The 21,073-nt window shown below is 37.5% G+C and overlaps 1 protein-coding gene across 1 annotated transcript in view; it reads right to left on the reverse strand.

The window, feature by feature from the left end:
• Positions 1–2,745: 2,745 nt before the first annotated feature.
• The window catches only part of ank1b (ankyrin 1, erythrocytic b), a 118,391-nt gene continuing 100,063 nt past the window's right edge, over positions 2,746–21,073 (reverse strand). The window contains exons 39-42 of the mRNA XM_053478179.1: positions 14,116–14,773; positions 13,694–13,901; positions 13,538–13,618; positions 2,746–8,175 (exon numbers count right to left, since the gene is read on the reverse strand). Coding sequence (XP_053334154.1) covers positions 8,062–8,175; positions 13,538–13,618; positions 13,694–13,901; positions 14,116–14,773 — 1,061 coding nt within the window. The 3' untranslated portion in view covers positions 2,746–8,061. The remainder of the gene's footprint in view (positions 8,176–13,537; positions 13,619–13,693; positions 13,902–14,115; positions 14,774–21,073) is intronic.

The following is a 21,073-nucleotide window of genomic DNA, read 5'->3' on the forward strand; positions in this document are numbered from 1 at the left end:
GGACAATGGCAATTGTTAAAAGCGCTATACAAATAAAATTGAATTGAATTGAATTTAAGGACCAAAGGTGACAGAGATTTTGCTCTTGCTGTGCCTAGGCTTTGGAATAGTTGCCCTGACCACGCTAAGTAGGTCTGTTCCTACAATTGACAGTTTTAAATCAAAGCTGAAGAGCTATCTTTTCTCAGTTGCTTTTAGTTCAGTCAAGGTTGCTTAAGGTTTCCTGTCAAGTCAATTTGATCTTTAATCTTTTAAATCAACTTTTGTTTTTTTTTGTTTTCACAATTGTATTTTAACTAAGTATTTTTTCATTTTAATGTTTTTCAAGCCATGCCCATATACCAGACACCTTTGGGGCATTTTGTCCAGTTTTTTTGCACTACTGTAGTAAGCAGACAACCTATAAAATTATGTTTTCAAATAATTTTAATTATAATAATCTTTTTTTTTTTTTTCAAAATTTACTTGTTAATAACAATGGAAAAAAAATCATGACACGTGCAATGAACATACAGGATTAACACTGTCTTAAGTTTCAACATAAAACCATACACAACCATTATTTTATTCATATAGAATTTATTATTTAAATAATAGAATGTAAAATAACTGTGGTTGTTTATAAAATATATATATATATATAAAAGAATATTTTGGGGGGCTACTGGCACATAAGCCCTGAAACCTACCCTAGTCTCAGAGATCACAGAAAACTAATAAGTGAAGAGAAACCAAAGGAAATCAAAAGTGTCCTTAAATTAAAATAATTACCCCATGTTAACATTAAACATGTTGAAATAGTTGCAGTACCATGGTGTAACTTAAACCCTACACTATTTATTGTCTAAATATATGTCATATTCTCTTTTGATTATTCAACAAACATCACAGTAGCTAAGGTAATCAGCTAAAAATTATAGAATAGGGTGTGACGTGAGCCTTTGTACCAATGTGAGAGAGCTGGAAAGGTTAAAGGACTACAGTGCTGTATGGGTCTTTTTAGGTACAGATTAGCAGATGGTTGATGGAAATTAACAAACATGTTGATGGAAAAAGATTAAAACAACTAAAAAAATATAGTTGCAAGCACCCCAGGTTAGTGTGTGTGGGCGTCTGAGGCAGAGATGTGAGTGTGAGTGTTAAAATTTGTGATGTGTGTGTTTGTGCGTGTGTGTGTGTCGTGAGAGAGGTGTGTGTGTGTGTGTGTGTGTGTGTGTTTACAATTGTAATGTGTGAATGTGTGCATGTGTGTGATGTATGAGTGTTTGTGTGTGTGCATGCATGTACGTGTGTGAGCGTTAACATTTGTGATGTGTACATGGGTTCAAAAGGCCGCAGATGCTGGGGAAAAAAGCATTACACTATGATGTTACTCAATGTGATGTCACTGAACATGTCACTGAATATAACGTCAATCAATATAAGGCCACACAGAAAGTTATTTTCATTTTACAGGGTAAGTTTAAGAAAATATCACGGCTGATCCGTTTGAAAATCGAAAATCCCTTCGCAATTTTGTGTCCTTAATGTCTTTAGATCACATCGGCCCAGTTTGGTGACGATGGTATAAATTCCTGAGGAGGAGTATATTAAAATTGTTTAATATATTATTTAATAGCCTATATAATTTTTGCGAACGACCCAAAATAACCGACCTTCTGTTGAGTTGAGCCCAGGACATGCAAAAGTTGTTCGGCTCAATAAGCTCTAAATGTGTCCAGAGATTCGTGTGCCTACGTGAAAGTGTGTATGAGCTATGCAGTAAAATCTTTTGTGAGGGCCCCTGAGGGCCCCTCTTGTGAGGGCCACGGGCTACTGTAGCTCAAATTGCTGAAAAAGGTAATGCTGGCTTTCATAGAAAGGCTGTACATAGAATAATGAGAGGAACAAAATATGGGAAACTGAAAAGGCTCTGAAAACTTTCAGTTGGCTCCACTCCAGAACCACCACGACCCTTAACGGAATTAATAAGCTCCTGAAAGTGAAGAAATTCATGATTAATATAGTATAATTTAATCACATCATAATCTAATACAAAAAGGTAATTAGGTAATCAAATAAAAGTTGAACATAATTAAAAAAAAAGAAAAAAAACAACAAAATGTAACATGATTTTCACAACACCAGACTACGTATAATAGGTCACATATTTCTTTATTAATTTTTGTAAATGGTCTGAGCTGGTGTGCAGGATAAATGAACTATACATATCCTTATGTCAGAATGAATCTGATTAAAAGTTTTGTATACATATTCAGATTTTATTGTATTTTTTTTCCTCTCCATAACAATACAAAAAGAAAACAAGTTCAAAGCTACAAAGCCTCTACATTCCCCATGTTCATGTATGGGCATGTTCTTGTTCTAGCTAATATGCTTAAAATACATCCATAACAACTCTAATAAGGGTGCATAGCATTCTAATCAATGTATATAATTAGATTTCTTGTCATATATTTGTACATATATTCTTTATGTAAAAACATATTTTCTGTGCATGTGCGCAGTTGCATTCCTTAGTACAGAGTAATATGATATTGCGATAATATTGTCATTTATCCACTCTATAGGAGTACAGATGAACTCTAGGGTTTCAACAGTAACATTTTACATAAACTTGTCATAATACACTGTAATGGTAATGTCCTTGTGTATTTATTTAGTGGGTGTCCTTTTTTAAAAAGAACACAGCATACCCAGTAACACGCCCCCCCATCCCCCCCACCCCTTTCAATATCCCTTCAGCTAATAACAAGTCTAAACATTATGGATCTCGTTTTATCTCACTTAGTTGCTTACCATCGCCTCACACCCCAACATCACTAAACATCTTTAGACAGTTAGACTGAACCCTGTCAGAAAATAATGCTCAGGTACAATTTAAATTCCCTGAAAATAATAAGAATTTTAATTTCCCAGACATTGGAAAACTCTGACAAAACATCAAATTAACACATAGTTCCCCTTCAAGCCAAAAGCAGAATCAGGTAAGACATGTTTGGTGTACAACAAGTCCAAGTCTAATGTAGCTAACAAGGAATGGAAGTCTATCACACCCTTAGAATGCGCAAAGATAAACTGTGGTAAGAAAAAAAGAAGATTTTCAAGTAGACTCTCACCTAGGAAAAAAAAATCAAAGAAAACGCTCCTTAAGCCAGTGATGCAACTGCTACAGTACTGTTCGAAGGTTTTGAACAACCCTCATTTCTTCATATTAAATGAAATAAAATTATGCAGATTAAAGAAATGTGAACTTTTTTTTTTTTTTTTACTGCAGCAGGCTACAAATTGGGTAAAGATACAATTTAAACATTGTTCATGGAACAACCTCAGCAGCAACCTCATTTCCTCTCTCGTCTGTTCCAACCACTTAGCATTTAGCATCACCAGGATACCAGGATACCAATCTCCAGCTTGATCATCTGTCATCTTTTTTATTTTATTTTTTTTTTTATGCTTGAATAATTCATGGTCACTGTGCGGCATAACAAACACAAACCAGTCTTCTGAAACTGTTAAGGTACATGGACTGGCCTAAAAAATGAGTCAAAAAGAGAAAAGAAAGTCCTTCAGGAAGCATGGAAAAATATTTCTTAAGACTATGTTAAAAAAAAAACAAGACAGTTTGACTCTTTGGAAGCAAAATATGAAGAAATGAAGGGGTGACCCAGGTTTAGCACAGTACACTATAATCTTCTTAACCCCAAGACCAGCAAGAGATGTGAAAACAACATGACTGCTCACACCATATTTTATATAACATTTTCTGGTCACTTGCTGGTATACATAAAGATGAAGATTTTTCAACACTAGAATTTTCATGCTGACTTTTGTGTTAGCTACATTAGACTCTTTAAATGCATTGATTTCATTTGGTGCAAAGAGGAATTTGCATGAATTTGATTCATCTCTGAACTTTTTTTTTTATAGTTCTGTTACATACGCTAGATGAGATATAGTGGAAGAAAAATCATTGGTTAAAACACAAAACCTGAGTGAAGTTTAAATAGTCAGTAGGACTTGAGTGAGCGGAGGTGACATGTTTAGAGAATATGGGTTTCACTCATCCACAGAGAAATCCTTAACAATAAATATACAATCACTGCTTTTTCTTACTGACATATTCACAGATCATTTTTTACTTTGTATCAATACAATCATTCATTCATTCTTGTTATCATTCATGCCAAAGAGTCATAAATATATATATATTTTTTAAAACCTCTTTTTCTTTGTTGAACATAAATAACATATAAGGTTGTGTGCTACATTTGAAGTGAGTCCGTCAGACTTCAGTTAAGCGTCTAAGCTTGCAGCTTTCAGATAGTGCCCCTGGAGGTCATTTCGACAAACTTGGGTTGGTTTGAGCGTTACACTCTTGCACACGGTGCAACTTTAATACTCATAATGTCTATTTATACTTATAAGTAATGTATATACTCATATCAACAGAGTCAAATAGAAATGCTACTAGGGTAAACACTGAATAAATACACGTGTACACACATACACACACGCACACACACATAAATGCCAAACTGTCACAATGATACTGTTATTATTTGATATTATTGCTTTGGTAGTTGAAGGGTAAATATTTTTTAGCTGATTTGGAATTTGTGCATGAACATAGAAATAAAGATGATTAAGGATGTGTATAGATGCCTGTATTGGATTTTGCTGTAAATTAAGAGCTGTGTGTGTGTGTAAGTGTGTGTGTGTGTGTGTGTGTGTGTGTGTGTGTGTGTGTGTGTGAGAGAGAGAGAGAGAGATATAAAACCCACAAAGGACAGACAATTGTCACAGTTCAGGGGTCAATTAATTTCAAGGTGGACGATCACAGTGCTGTCTGTATAGATTGTATCTGTCTGTGCTTTACTGTACACTTATAGTGATTTTAAGGAAGTTTTAAATGTTTCATTTTTTAAAAATATATTTAAATGCCATCAAATGTCAGATGCATTACACCAGTATTAACTCAGAGTGTAATCAGTTAAGGGGCAAGCTGGATCAAATGCCCTGAAAATGTAGCATGTACATGAACAGGACAGAGAGATGAAAGCGGCATGATGTGCTACTGTACATCATTCCTCCGGGGTCCAGAGTGGACGGGGCTTTAAGAGAAGGCTGAGCTACAGACGCACATAGAGTAGAAGATAGAGGAGATAAAGACTTTGTGCTTCCCAGTGCGCTAATTGATGCCTCCTTGATCGAGCAGTTCTACTGTCTATTTTTTTGATATGCATCAATTCTTTGCACACCTAAGAAAAAAAAAACATTTAAAAAATGATTCAGAAAAACGAATAAACAAAAGTGAGGTGTAGTATAAGTATGTGTGCTCATATAGATTAAAGAGGTGATGTTTAGGCATGCATATGCGCATAGTTTCTGTTATTGGTTGGTGTGTGTATGGAAGTCCTTTTTGGTCAGTGACAAGTAACTCTATCATTCACACTACAGTGTGACAATGCAACAGATGATCATTCATTTTTTACATACAGTATGTGTGCAATATGAAGCCAAAATTTCAGTGACAGCGTTGAGCAACAAGCAATGTCTGAAATGAGATGATCTCAGTACTGTGTAAATTAGGTATTACTAGGTAAATCATTCTTTAGACCAATCCTATGGTGTCTGCAATCAATGCTTCTTCAGTTATACTTTCACAGCCTCAGTTCCTACATACCTGAAATTAGTTTTAAAAAAAATTGCATTCATGGCATATATGACCTCTGGTTAAGGACATGAGTAAGTCAAACAACCAATTTTCACACTCTAATTTATGCGTAACTAGTTGGTTTTAAAAGACCTATAAAAAGGTAAGGCTGTTCATGCCGTTGTCCCACAAGAGACAACAGAAGTGGTTGCTACACGCCCACAAGAGAGGAAGTACAAGCGACACAAGCCACTTGTCACTTGCTAGTGTGAACATCGTGATATAGTGTATGGCTGTTTAGCAACTCAGCAACACAATACTTCATTTCACTGAGGCTTTAGTAAACAAGAGTGTCTTATTAGGTAAATCCTTCTGCTACAGATTTTTCCTGTGTTTGTTTCCTTTTCATGCAGCTTTTCCTCGTGTCCTTACTCAGAGCAGCCAAACCACGAGGAAGAGAAGCAAGGAAAGGAAACGAGGAAGCACACAATTTAATAAATGGGAAGCACGAAAGATCATCAGAGAGAGAGTCAGAGAGAGAGAGAGATTTCAGGCAGATTTTCAGCCAAAGGTCCTACATTTCATTTGCAAACAAATTGTTCCTGAAGCTATAAGAGGTGAAACCTTTTGGATATTTCATTAGATATTGACCATTTACTCAATAGGGTTTTAATACTGATATGCAACCGTTGATGCGATGCAGCCTGATTATTTTTCCATAACAGCAGACCCAAAGCGTTTCACTCTCCTCGTAGCTCAACAGTCAGACAATTAAAATGTTTTGCATTACTGAACATGATACTTTTCATCCATTTACAGCGACATGTGGAAAGTCCATAAAACATATAGTCACTTAGGTTTTAGCAGCTAAAACTAATGTTTGCTCACCAGTAACAGTTTCTTTGCTCGTTGAAAGTTAATATGATTTTTTTTTTTTTTTTAAAAAGGTGGCTTGTTATATTACTGACAAACAACAAAGCATAAACTCCTCAGTCATGAAGATTTCTTTTCTTCTGTTGCTTAAATTAAAGTGACGTCCCTCTAGAGAACACTATCATAAGTGTTTCGCTACACAACATATCACTGATCAGTATATCAATGATAACACATTTTAAATTGATTTATATAGTGCATCCATGTGCACATCCCTGTAAATGAACTGTTTCCATAGAAACAAGCACATATTACAACGAGCGCCTTAATATAAACTTAACAAATAAGATTTGCAGCTGCACAATTAATCAACACCTTCTGACCAATCAGAATGAAGAATTATACAATAACATATAATATAATATCTTATATCAATATATTATTACATCTCTTATGGGGGTTTTTTGTACCACATGCTAAATTTTAAATACAAATTACTTTTTTACCTCAGCTTTAGGAGCATTTTGTTAACATTATTATAAAGGACTTTTGGCTGAAATGTGCTGTTTTCTGTTGATATGCATTTTTACCTCCTCTACATATTACTGAGAGCACGAACATACAGCATGTCTCTAGTAGTAGGGACATTGGGGTGTTGCGCTGGCACACGAAGACCGACAAAAAAAAAACACACAACCTCCAGCTGGAGAACCCAATTTCTTGAAATATTCCCACTACGCAGGGGGGGATCCTCCAATTCCACCAGGAAGTGACAAAAATGTGGAGGACTGTTTAAGAAAACACAAACACATTTCACAACAAAGAACAAAAGTCTGTAATCACACACACACACACACACACACACACACACACACAGCTGAGCACAGCTCTCAAACTCCTTCTCACACTCAAAAAAGTGTCACGGCAGAAAAAACGACATTCAGCAGCCGGAAGCAAGTACACATGCATTATATACGGACACACACTCACACACACAACAACGTTCGCATAGCATAGAGTGCATATATCACATATAAGACCAGGATAAAGGGCCTGTGGAGATGAAGCACTGATGGGATCAGCGTAAGCTTTACGCTGTGTCGTGTTGTCAAAATGTTGTTGGCGGGGTTTTTTTTTTCCATTTAGATTTTTTTCTATTTGGCTGTGTTGTTCCAAATCCTTAAATTTCCCCATATCCTGTGACGGCCCTTTTCCTCATCCAGTTTTTTTTTAGTTGATAGATAATGACAGCTCAAAGGTCATAGGTCATGCACCAGCAGTCGATCATGCATTTACAGTTGACAGGAAGCACTTTTTGTTGTTTTTTTTTGTTAATGTTTTTTTTCCATGAACTTTTATACAAAAAAAATCATGCTCTAATCTAGTTGTCCTCTTTTATTCACTGTTGTTAAAAATTTTACAAAAGTACAGGTAGATCTTCTTATGTTTCTCCTTTCTTTTCTCAAGTGTGGCTCCTTGGTATTTCTGTTGTTGTTTTTTTTGTGAATGTTGGTGTGAGTTGTGGTTCTTTATCATTCACCGCCTCCCATTTTCCTTTCGTCGTCTTGCCTCTTGTGCGCTTCTCGTCTTGTTCTGTCTCCCAAATGTATTTGGGTGAAGGATGGTTTGGCAGTGAACGTCCGGCCCTGAAGGACAGCAGGAGAGAAAAAAGATACCCTTTAAAAAAGAAGAAGCATTCTATCATGTTGACCTTGAGGTCCCACCCTGATTAGTAAGATTTACTGATTTGTAAGAGTTACTTCTTTTAATTTTGTACTCATATACTGTGCTGCTCAATTTTGGAATCTGATTGTAAAAATCTGAATCTGGTCTCAAAGTGATGATTAAGGTCTGTGTCTGGGTTATCCCCTGCAGAGAGCTCAGTGTCCATGGAACTTTTTCTGTGGTTTGGTATCGGCGATTTCTGCGTCGATTCATACTTTATGTTCATTGTTTACAGGTAATGTCTTAATTAGTTTTATTGTTTAAGCAATACTCTTTGCACAGGTCTCAGTCTTGTAGCAGTCGGGTTGACTGTTGTTTTCACCACTGTTGTCTTTGTTCAGTAGTGCTGTTGCAAATCACAGGTCTATATTAATGCACATGCATAATGATACGTTATCATTTCTTTAATAGCTCATACGGGGAATTGTATGGCAAATGTTTCACATAATCTAAAAGTAAGTAAGTACCTTTATTTGTCATTGTTATTGCAACAACAATGTTATTTAATGTTATTTTTGTTGTTTAATGTTATTAAACAACAAAACAGCAAAGCAACTTCTAAGCAATATAGTGGTCATACCTAAGAATAAAAAAAATCAATAATGTCCAAAAATAGAGTAATATGAATAAATAAACAAACAAACAAAAAACAAACAAACAAACAAACAAATAAATAAATAAATTAGGGATAATAGCGTCATACTGATGGTGGCATGCAGAGATGCTGCCGCTTTTCCAGTCAACATAGTAAAACCATGACCCTGTCGCCAATTCACCGGTTTTACTTTCTTGGATCACTTTTGGTATTTCCTAATGACTGCAGACGAGGAACATCCCACAGGACCTGCAGTGTTGGAGTTATTCTGACCCAGTCCTCTAGCCATCACAATTTAGCCCATGTCAGTCACTCAAACCCTCATACTTGCCCATTCTGTTTTCAACACAGCAACTTCAGGAAAAAAGGTTCACTTTCTGCCTAATATATCCCACTTCCAGATGCCATTGTAATGCAATATTGAAAATGTATGCAAATGAACTGAAGGGTTTCTGATGCACATGGAGAATAAAAACTGGTTTGTGTAGTCTGATGCAATAGATGCGCTATAGGAGCTCAAATTAAGGAAAAAATTAATGCAAGTTCCAATAGAAATGTGTTAGAATACATACAGATCACTACTGTTTTGGTGGCAAAGCCATGTCATGGCTGATCAATGTATGTAGTGTGAAGAAGAAGATTGGTGACATTTATTAAAGGAGTCTCCAGTGTCAATGCATTGTTACAGGCAAAGGTAAAGCTGTCTAAAGTTGTAGTTGACAAGACAAACAACATGTACTGTATTTGACAATTTACAATCAATGCTCTGAATAAATATGTAGCAATTAAAAATATACCATTGACCTAACCCAGTCTAATTTTCAGAAAGACAGTTAATGGTCAGGGATTTATAAAATTCACTTCACGCATTTCTCGGAAGCAATTATGATTAAGCTAAAACTCATTAACACTTAGTTCCTTTTCTGCCTATCCCATACCCTTAGGACAGTGTGTGTCTGTTTCAGTGCTTTACACTCTTCAGACTTCCACGCTTCACTGCCTGCACTCCTTTCACACCCAGCTGGGGCAGGGAAGGAGGTAAGAAAGAGAAGGAGGAAAGGAAATAAAGCCTCAAAAACACTGTTTCAATACCTTTAAACCTGAGGTGTCAAACTCATACTCTAAGTTTTTATTTAATTTTTAAAAGGATTCAAGCCCTATGGAATGTTTTAAGCGGAATATTTTTATTTAAATGATAAATAAAAATATTCCTCCTGTCGATATTTTATTGCAAACTCATGCTTCCTCACAGTGAATTTTCAAAGTCAGATGAAAGATACGCACCTGACTTATTATTGGCCTTAAATATTAAAGCAGCTCCCTTTTTCTAGGAAAAAAAACACCATAACTGTCATTAAAGAATCTAGCAATCTGAAGGAAAACGTAAGGATAGACACAGTAAGACATACATAAAAACATCAGGAAAGACTAGTTGTACTTGAGCAGATGAAATAAACTAATAGGAGTCAAATTTAGTCAATTCCAGCCATATTCCAGGACAGCAATGCGAAGGGTCGTCTGGCTTAAATTGTGACAGAGTGGCTCTAAAAATATGAGGAATCATTTTTCACATATAAATTGGCCATCACAGAGTCTTGACTTTAATATTTTAGATGTGCTGAAAAAGACTTCATAGAGTGGTTTGATTTTCCTGTCATCAAATACAAGATCTTACCCAAAAAAAAACAAATGGAACTCTGGATGAAAATAAATGTGATGTTGCAAATGGTTGAAACAATGCCATCGCAAATGTGTGCAGGAATCAACGCTAAAGATGGTCCAACGACATAAAATGTGTGCTGAGGAGATTCTCAAAACTGAAACCAAACTGCTGCTCAAAAAAACTTTTTCTTAAAGTGTAGTCATTGACACAAAGATCCTAATTAATCAACTAAGCTTTTCTTCAATAAAGCTTTTCCTATCAAAAACTCAATACCATAGTAGCATTCGGCTACTACGACAGCTGGCACAAAAATTATGTTCGTGCATATAGTAAAGCATTCAGAGGGTTTATAAAGGTATGAAACCAGATGGCATGTGTTTCTTTAAATTACCAGCCTGAAGGTTTGATAAAAATAAAAAAATCCTGTTGAGTTGGCCACAGCACCGCCTGAAAGAGCTCCCAGGGCATTACAGCACTCTTCCTTCTAGTAATGGCTACCAAAGTTCCAAGACCAAAAGGACCTGGATGAGCTCTGGGTTTAGGATATGCCAAGCTAAGACCCAACAGCACTCCTCTGGGCCATAGCCCTCCCAATCCACCATGTACTGGGTGGACTCAGATGTCCCTTTTAATTAGCAGTGCAGTCAGCTACCCTGAATTTCTGCAGGACTCTTCAACAGGGTTTCATGCACAAGAAATTCACCTCTTCCCCCCATTCCTCTCAGCCAAATTTGCTACCAAATCTCCAAAGTTGTAAATTACACCAAATTACAACCTCTGGACAGCAGGGTAAAAGTCGGTGACAATTTATATATCAAGTTTCATCAAATTCTATTTACAATTAATACATTGCACAAGTTAGATTTAAATTAAATTATATTTACAATAAAAAACATAAAAGGAGTGTCACCGCCAAGGATGCTATTGATCTTCTCCAAACTATGTCTCCCACTAGATATCCTGTAGTTGATTACAAGCTCTTCCATGTCTACTGCAGGGCTTCACAAGCTCTTCCTCTGTAAGTCTATGTCTATTTCAGGGGTCCTCAAGGGAAAGCGTCATAACTGAGATAAAAAATAAGGCATGGGTTTGTCATCATTGGTCATGGGTTCTGGTCTACAGTACCAACCTCTATGTACTCTTTCAGCTCACTGTCATTAAATACAGTAGCTGGGCGTCTGACATTTTTCCCATTCCTCCAGTGTCTATAGGTCGGAGTCTAGCTGTTAATGGGACGGTATTAGGTTGTTTTCATATTATTAACAGCTCGGTAGTTTGTAATAGTAGGTCACATTTTTGTAATTTGCTTCATGTTGGTGGCATGGGTATGGTTAAATTATCCGTTATTTAGGCCTCAATATACCATTACATAAATTCCATAACGGCTCGCTATCGACAAATTATCATGTATCAAATTTTTTTGTTGTTTTCATGCCCTTACGAATTCATTTAATCATTAATGTGGGGTCGCTACGCTTGAAAAATTTACTGAATTGAAAACAATTTCTGAACCAATTTCAAGTCGGAGACATTGGCAGCAAATTCAGCTGAGTGGAATGGGGGTATAAGGGAGTGCTCCAAGTACTGATTGGCACTCTCTATTTGGCCATTAAATTCCACATCTGGATGAGGATCAATGAGGCAGAGCAAGAAAAAAAAAATAATAAATACATAAATAAACTTTTCAACAGTGTTTCACTTGGTACTTCTAAGTGGTAACATAAGGTCGTGAGTCAAATACTGTAAATGTAATGTAAATGTAAACCCCTGTTGGCGGAGACCAAAGGCTGGTTAGTGAGGTCTGGTCCAATCCCACAAAAATGTGGGACATGTCAATGTAGCACAAATTGGCAAAATTTCAGATCACAGATTACTGTTTATTGTTTTGTTTTTAGGCTAATGATTTGGCCTAAAAATTACCCTGATCTGACCAATCATCCATAGTACAGTATGCACCAAACAAATAAGTCCAGTTCATGGAGCTCCCAAAGCCCCACCCTCACCATCCACATCGGATCGGTTGCTAATGTCCCAGTGCCAGACACCAGAGCACACATTGTGCGACACAATGTTAAAGACCAGTTGCCAGTTGTACAAGTCCACACAGCATACAAAGTGAAGAATGAGAACTACAATTCCTAATCACCGGAGTACTAATCGTATACCTGCAGACAATCTAGCAAGCAGTATAAATAGAAATCCAAACAAGACTCATATTGTATACATTCTAGTATACAATCATAAGTATACATTCTAGTATACAATCATCCAAATATTTACTAAGCTTGTATTGCAGGATTGCCTTGTGTTTCACCATAGTTTATTACAAATTCTGATTCCTGTCTTGTCTTATTTATGTAGTTTGCCAATCTCCTGACCCTTGAGTGTTTAACAATGCTGATTTTGACATACCTGTGATTGTTTTGTTTGCTAAAAAAGTGTTTATTAAAAAGTCGTCGCTCGCTTCTTTTTATCTGCACTTACCATTTTCACTTCTTATCTAAATTAAAAAACAGTTGAATGAAGCAAAATATGCAGGGAACTTAAAGAGAACCTGCTTCAATCTAAAAAAAAAAAAAAATTAGATTGGGAAAATTAAAAAATTCATCAGAACAATGGTTCCAAACCCTTAAAATCTTTCTTGCTTCTTCTGAGAAGAAGCAAAAGGAGCAATTCTTAAACTGTCCATTTATTCCACTCTAACGCCAATAACTGGGTCTGAAGATTGAACAGGGTGTGTACAAAAAATTGCTAACAGAAACTATTTGAATGTACAGTATGTGTCTTTTTTTTTTTTTAAGGCAGAAATATATAATGATACCAATGAGGTAATTATTTGTTAGTATAAAGTAAATTTATGTAAATATCAAATAGTGTTAAAATCTTAAACTCTCTGAGCTCTTTCAACATTATTTTTGCAAATTTGACAAATGCCTAATGGCATGAGTTTTTACCCCTTTTACTAAAGTGGTGAGATCATAACACCAGCGGGTCCAATGAACCTGTAGCTGCGGGAGGCGCTCACCTTGCTGACTACATTTCCGTGTTCATCAGTGAACTGCTCCTCACTCGCACGCTCACTGGTAAAATCAACTGGCTCGTCTCTCTGCAAAGAATGACAATGACGCATCACGAATTTTTAACAGTAAGCAATGTTGCCAGAAAACATGGTTGAACATACTTGTGGCTTGTTTGCACCCTGATGGGGGAAGCCGAGTCCCTTTTCAAAGGGCTGAGTGCCCATAAACCTTCCACGCAGGACCTCTGACTGACCCGTGTCACGTACCGGAGTGAGCAAGGCTTCTTGAGCTACACGGGCCTGGTTCTGCTCCGTCACACACTCAATGGCCTTCTCCTGGAGGAAGGGCTGAAATGCACCGCCACTTAACCTAAGACAAAAAACACAGACACACAGTGATATGCATGGAATTAAAGCAGTGAGAGATAGATAATGTCTTCAGTCAAAACTCTTTATAACAAATCAGAGCCTTTTGATATTTTCATTGCCTGCAAATCACAAAGCACTTAACACATATGCCACAAAGCATAAGAATATTTTTACATGTTAATTTTTAAAAGAGGATGATATAGGCTGTCACGTACCTGTCTCCATTGTGCTCAAGTGCTCGGGTCAGGCCAGTTTTCTCACGCAGCTGGGCATAGATCTGTTGCCCTGTAAGAACAGAAAACTTTTCCCCTGAGCTTGCACCTAATCCAATCACTCCACATCCTATTCCTCCACCTCTAGCTCCTCCTGCCATGCTGCTGCCTGCCGCCACCTCTGCTCTCCTGCTCTCCGACCTCTGACCTCCAACTTGCCCATTGTGGTTGACTTTAGGGATAGCACCACTGGCATGGCCCCTTTCTTTTTCCAGTTCATGTGGCATGTCTTCTTCATCCACCTCCTCTTCCTCCTCCTCTTCCTCTAGCTCCATGATAGAGCCACTGGCCCCACTAGCCCCACTGCTGGGCCGCCCCAGGCTGCTGCTACAGGGCAGACTCAGGGTGTTGGGCTCAGAGTCGTCTGCACGACTGCTACCCTCAACAGAAGAGTCTTCTACTGTCACAAGGGATGGACTGATTCCTGCTGGCCACACCTGCACATCTGACATCTCCATCATGGTGTCCTCCTCAGTGGTGGCAATTGGAGCACACTCCAGACTCGACACCTCCTGCCAGTAGGGCTCAGGGCCGAGTGGAGATGGCAGGCTATACTGCACCGATGCTGGAGACAGCAGCTCTTCCTGCGCCAGCCCATAACCTAAGAAAATGGCCATAAAAAAAGAAGCAACACTAACACCACACAAACAAAAAGAGGCAATCAGGACCTCTCAGTGGTGATCGATCCGTATTATATGCTCATGCTTTAAAAAGAAAACTACAGACATTCAGATTATCACAGTTGTGTCAATTCATCACACATGCATATGCCCTCAGACTGCTTTTGTGGATTAGCTGGTGTAGTTTCTGAAATTTAATGACATGCTGGTAAACATAAACATGTACAAAATGTTGACCAAATCACTTTCTATCTCAGCACATTGTTTAGTGTCACTTCACACTAAGCTTGTGCATTTCTTTTCAATTTTCCATTTTAAATAAATGATGACAATAAATGATTTACTTGTCCAGAACTATAAACTACTAGCAAATTATGTTAAAGGAGGGTAGGGGAAGATGTAACAACATATCATACTAGCTTACTTTAGTGTTAAATTGATGAGCTCCTTTATACAATTCATAATGTAATGTATTCATAATGTCATAATTTAACAAGTATAAAGTTGACTTTATACACTGCCTGGCCCAAAAAAAAAAAAAAAAGTGAAACTAAGATTTCATTAAATCACCGTTAGCTTTACAGCACACAATGAGGTGGCCAGTTCATGTGTAAACATTATTCTTCATGCTCCCGAAACCACTCTTTCACAATTTATATTTATAACATCAGAGACGAAAAACTCCATCGATGTGATAGCTTGGTCATTCAGTACATTCAGGTCGTCAGCTGACTACATTTTATTGCCACACATTGTTTCTGAGCCTAGCCCTGACCAACTAAACAAACCCCAGATCATAACACTGCCTCCAGAGGCTAGTACAATGGGTGCATCGCTTCATGCGCTTGCCATCTTATTTTAGCAGTATAATATGTATTGATTATAAAATTGGTTTACTGCACAAGCAGTTTAAGCATGCTAAACTGGTAGGGTCGTTCAAAATAAACTCTATTACTGAAAAGCACGGCTAAAAAAGGGAAGGTTCATATATTGGTTGATTAACTTATGAAACAATAAGAAAGAATAAAACATAATTTAGGATACAGGCATACCTCAAAGCCACATATCATTAGCTTATCTTTTTTTTTTGACCCTGTAAGATTTTTACATGAAAAAAGATTTTAGATGAAAAAGACACATAAAATGCTGTTTAGAACTGTAACAAAATTTAATAAGGACAAGATTTTTGTTTTGAAATGTGCACAACTTTTAACAAATTTGTACAACTAGGAAGTCTTGTCAACAATTAATTTATGCAAAGTGAGTTAAATAATGTGACATGAACTCTACTTCGATTAAAAAGTGTTTAGTATGTCACTTTACATTTTAAACTATTTCAAACCATTTTGAAATGTGGTCCTGCTTGCACTGTTATAATGTTTGTTTGCACATGTCCAAGATATTTTCTAAAGTCTAATGACTTTATTTGGTTCAATTGCAAATAAGGGTTAGTATGGATGGTCTGTGTACTTGCACCTGCCCAAGCCCTTATTGCAGGAAAGTCAAACTTAACTGGCATTGGGAGGCTTCAAATTTATACAAAATATCGCATTAAATTGAGTGGGAAAGTGGGAAATCCACCTGTACCAAGGGGTATGAATTTACACTACCGGTCAAAAGTTTGGACACACTTTCTCCTTCAGTGGTTTTTCTTTCAATAATATTAATGATTTTCCATATAATTATTGTACATTCATACTGATGACATCCAAACTATGGAAGAACACTTATTTTAATTGTGTAGTAAACAAAAAGTGCTAAACAACCCAAAATATGATTTAGATTTTAGCTTGTCCAAAATAGCTACATTTAGCTTTGATGGCAGCTTGGCACACTCATGGCATTCTCTCATCAATAATGAGGTAGTCACCTGGAATGGTTTTCGGTTCACAGATATGCCTTTTCAAGAGTTCATTTGTGACATTTTTTGCTTTAGACGAAGGGTGGTTACAGAATCAATAATCCTATTAATGCTATTACAACTATGCTACAAATCCACATAAAGGCAAGAAACACTTAAGTAAAGAAAAAAGACTGTCCATCATTACGTTAATAAATGAAGGTCAGTCAATGTGAAAAATACCAAGAACTTTTAATGTATCCTCACGTGCAGCCACCAAACCATCAAATGCTATGATGGCTCTTATGAGGACCTTCCCAAAAAAGTAAGATCAAGAAAAATTAATTTATTAGAAGTACCAGCCTCAGAATAGAAACTAGGGCCTCAAAACTACAGATTTACAGCACCTCAGATTAGAACCCACATAAATGCTTCCCTGCGTTCCAAGTGAGAACCTCCACTGGTCATAGGAAGACTGTGTCAGTCTGGACTTTGTAGTCAAATTATGGCTAAGAAACGATTACTTTGGAAGAACAACAAGCAGAAGAGACTTGCTTGGGCCAAGAATCACAAGGAATGGCCATATGATCAGTGAAAAACTGCCTTTGGTTCTGGCGAGTTCAAATGTGAGATTTTGGTTCTAACCACCACAAATGGTTCCTGAATGTGTGGTTTCTACTGTAAAGCATGGAATAGGAGGTGTGATGGTATGGGGGTGCTTTGCTGGTGATACTGTTGGTGACTGTTAGTGAGTCAAAATTGAGGGCACACTTAAACAGCATGGCTACCACAACATTTCGCAGCATCCTTGCCATCCCATCTGGTTTGCACTTAGTGGGACCATCATTTGTTATTCAACAGGAGAATGATCCCAAACTCACCTCTAGGTTTTGTAAGACCTAAAGTGGTCTGAAAAACTATTTGCCGCCTTCCTGATTTCTTATTCTTTTGCATGTTTGTCACACTTAAATGTTTCTGCTTATCAAAAACCGTTAACTATTAGTCAAAGATAACATAATTGAACACAAAATGCAGTTTTTAAATGATGGTTTTTATTATTTAGGGAGAAAAAAAATCCAAACCTACATGGCCCTGTGTAAAAAAGTGATTGCCCCCCTTGTTAAAAAATAACTTAACTGTGGTTTATCACACCTGAGTTCAACTTCTGTAGTCACCCCCAGGCCTGATTACTGCCACACCTGTTTCAATCAAGAAATCACTTAAATAGGAGCTACCTGACACAGAGAAGTAGACCAAAAGCACCTCAAAAGCTAGACATCATGCCAAGATCCAAAGAAATTCAGGAACAAATGAGAATAAAAGTAATTGAGATCAGTCTGGTAAAGGTTATAAAGCCATTTCTAAAGCTTTGGGACTCCAGCGAACCACAGTGAGAGCCATTATCCACAAATGGCAAAAACATGGAACAGTGGTGAACCTTCCCAGGAGTGGCCGGCCGACCAAAATTACCCCAAGAGCGCAGAGACAACTCATCCGAGAGGCCACAAAAGACCCCAGGACAACATCTAAAGAACTGCAGGCCTCACTTGCCTCAATTAAGGTCAGTGTTCACGACTCCACCATAAGAAAGAGACTGGGCAAAAACGGCCTGCATGGCAGATTTCCAAGGCGCAAACCACTTTTAAGCAAAAAGAACATTAAGGTTCGTCTTAATTTTGCTAAAAAACATCTCAATAATTGCCAAGACTTTTGGGAAAATACCTTGTGGACCGACGAGACAAAAGTTGAACTTTTTTGGAAGGTGCGTGTCCCGTTACATCTGGCGTAAAAGTAACACAGCATTTCAGAAAAAGAACATCATACCAACAGTAAAATATGGTGGTGGTAGTGTGATGGTCTGGGGTTGTTTTGCTGCTTCAGGACCTGGAAGGCTTGCTGTGATAGATGGAACCATGAATTCTACTGTCTACCAAAAAATCCTGAAGGAGAATGTCCAGCCATCTGTTCGTCAACTCAAGCTGAAGCGATCTTGGGTGCTGCAGCAGGACAATGACCCAAAACACACCAGCAAATCCACCTCTGAATGGCTAAAGAAAAACAAAATGAAGACTTTGAAGTGGCCTAGTCAAAGTCCTGACCTGAATCCTATTGAGATGTTGTGACATGACCAAAAAAAAAGGCGGTTCATGCTAGAGAACCCTCAAATAAAGATGAATTACAACAATTCTGCAAAGATGAGTGGGCCAAAATTCCTCCAGAGCGCTGTAAAAGACTCGTTGCAAGTTATCGCAAACGCTTGATTGCAGTTATTGCTGCTAAGGGTGGCCCAACCAGTTATTAGGTTCAGGGGGCAATTACTTTTTCACATAGGGCCATGTAGGTTTGGATTTTTTTTCTCCCTAAATAATAAAAACCATCATTTAAAAACTGCATTTTGTGTTTACTTGTGTTATCTTTGACTAATAGTTAAAGGTGTTTGATGATCAGAAACATTTTGTGTGACAAACATGCAAAAGAATAAGAAATCAGGAAGGGGGCAAATAGTTTTTCACACCACTGTATTTGTACAAGAAGGAGAGTGATGGACCGCTACATCAGATAACCTGGCCTCCACAATCACCCGAGTTTAACCCAATTGAGATAGTTCATGATGAGTTGGACAAGAGAGTAAAGGAAAAGCAGACAACACGTACTCAACCCCTCTAGAAACTTCTCCAAGATTGTAGAAAAACCATTCCGACTACCTCATGAGGCTGACATAGCGTAAGGCTTAGGTAGCGGGAGAACTACAGTACATAGCTCAGATAGGAGAAGTTGTTCATGGGAATGCCATTGGCCAAACACTTAAAATAACTGGGCTTTACAGAAGAGTGGTTAAAAGCAAGGCATATTAAAAAAATAAAAATAAGTTAAGAGACCCAGAAACATGGCAACATGTTTTCTGGTTTCTGAGACCAAAATGAAGCTCACAGCAAATGGTGTTAGATTTACAGGAAACACCATGAGAACACCATGCATAGTGAAGCATGATGTTGGCAGTATCATGATATGGGAATGCATTTCATCAACAGTGACTGGGAAACTGGTTATAAAAACTGGATGAGAACAAAATGGGCCATTATAAACGAAAACCTGTTGTAGTCTTTAAGAGACTCAAGACTGGGATGGAGGCTTGTCTTCACTTTCCAGCTGAAAAAAAGAATGTTAACTATTCTGCCAAAGCTATATAAAATTTGTTCAAAACCAAGAACTTGAATAACTTAGAACGGCAATTCAAAAAAGATTTCTATGGCTTTGAAAAACTGCTGTTCTCCCACTTTCTTCATCCAACATGACGTGACATATCTTGAATAATTTCACAAAAAATGATTGGTAAAAACAGGGCTCTGTGATTGCACATTGGTTCTATTAAGCATTCAACCTGGGTGGTGAAGGTGCAACCAATAGTAAAAGATATATAAAATGTCCCAATTGAACCCATTTCAGTTCTAAGTTGTAACACTGTAACATATGGAAATGGTCAATAGGGTGAATACTCCTCTGTATTCAAGTACTAAAGGAATAAAAAAGGTGGAACAAAAACGGATGTGTGAGGATAATGATGAAGAGTGTGAGATACTTTAAAGAGACCTTTAATGTCCTACCTATTGTGACAGCACACAGGTGAGCAAGAAGCACTGCATGGTAGGAGGCACAAGAACCTACAGTACGCCAAATACTACACTAAGTTGCACCACTACACTTTAACACACAACACACTACTAAGACGCACTGTAACGCACCACACTACCATCACGCAGTAACACACATCATCACATACTGTATAGCAGCACACCATCATACAATAACACACACCACACCATCCTCACACATTAACACCCACTATCACACACTAACACATCACCAAACACTAATACACACCATCATACACAAACACATACCTCTATACAATAACACACACCTCTACACATGAACTATTACATATTAACACACACTAATACACATTACATTGTGAGATTGAAAGTATTAGTGCATTTGTGAGAAGTCACATTACTGATCTTTAAATGCAGAAACACACAAAGACATTACGGGGTTAATATACACAGGACACACATACCACCAAACCATCCAGCCGCCACTCACACACATCCACATACTGTACACCCACCCTTCCACCCTAAACACATATAAACATGGCTGTATTAACAAGTTGTGGTATTTTGGTCAAGCTGCTTTCACAAACACATTTAGGTATCAGTAGGAAATCAATTAGTTTTTCTAATTCCCTATTTCCCTAATTATTTTCAGGTAAGCCTTCAACACAAACCAAGCAACACCAATGCTTTGTTGCCCCAATGGCACATCTAATGTTGTTAGTGATTTTTTTTCCATGTCACTGGTCAGTGGTAAATATAGGGACAAAGGGTCGATTCTGTTGGTGCATAAGTGGGTCCACAATTTCAGAATGGTGCATATTATT

The sequence above is a fragment of the Clarias gariepinus genome, chromosome 19 (assembly GCF_024256425.1).
Source record: "Clarias gariepinus isolate MV-2021 ecotype Netherlands chromosome 19, CGAR_prim_01v2, whole genome shotgun sequence".
Classification (NCBI taxonomy): Eukaryota; Metazoa; Chordata; class Actinopteri; order Siluriformes; family Clariidae; genus Clarias; species Clarias gariepinus.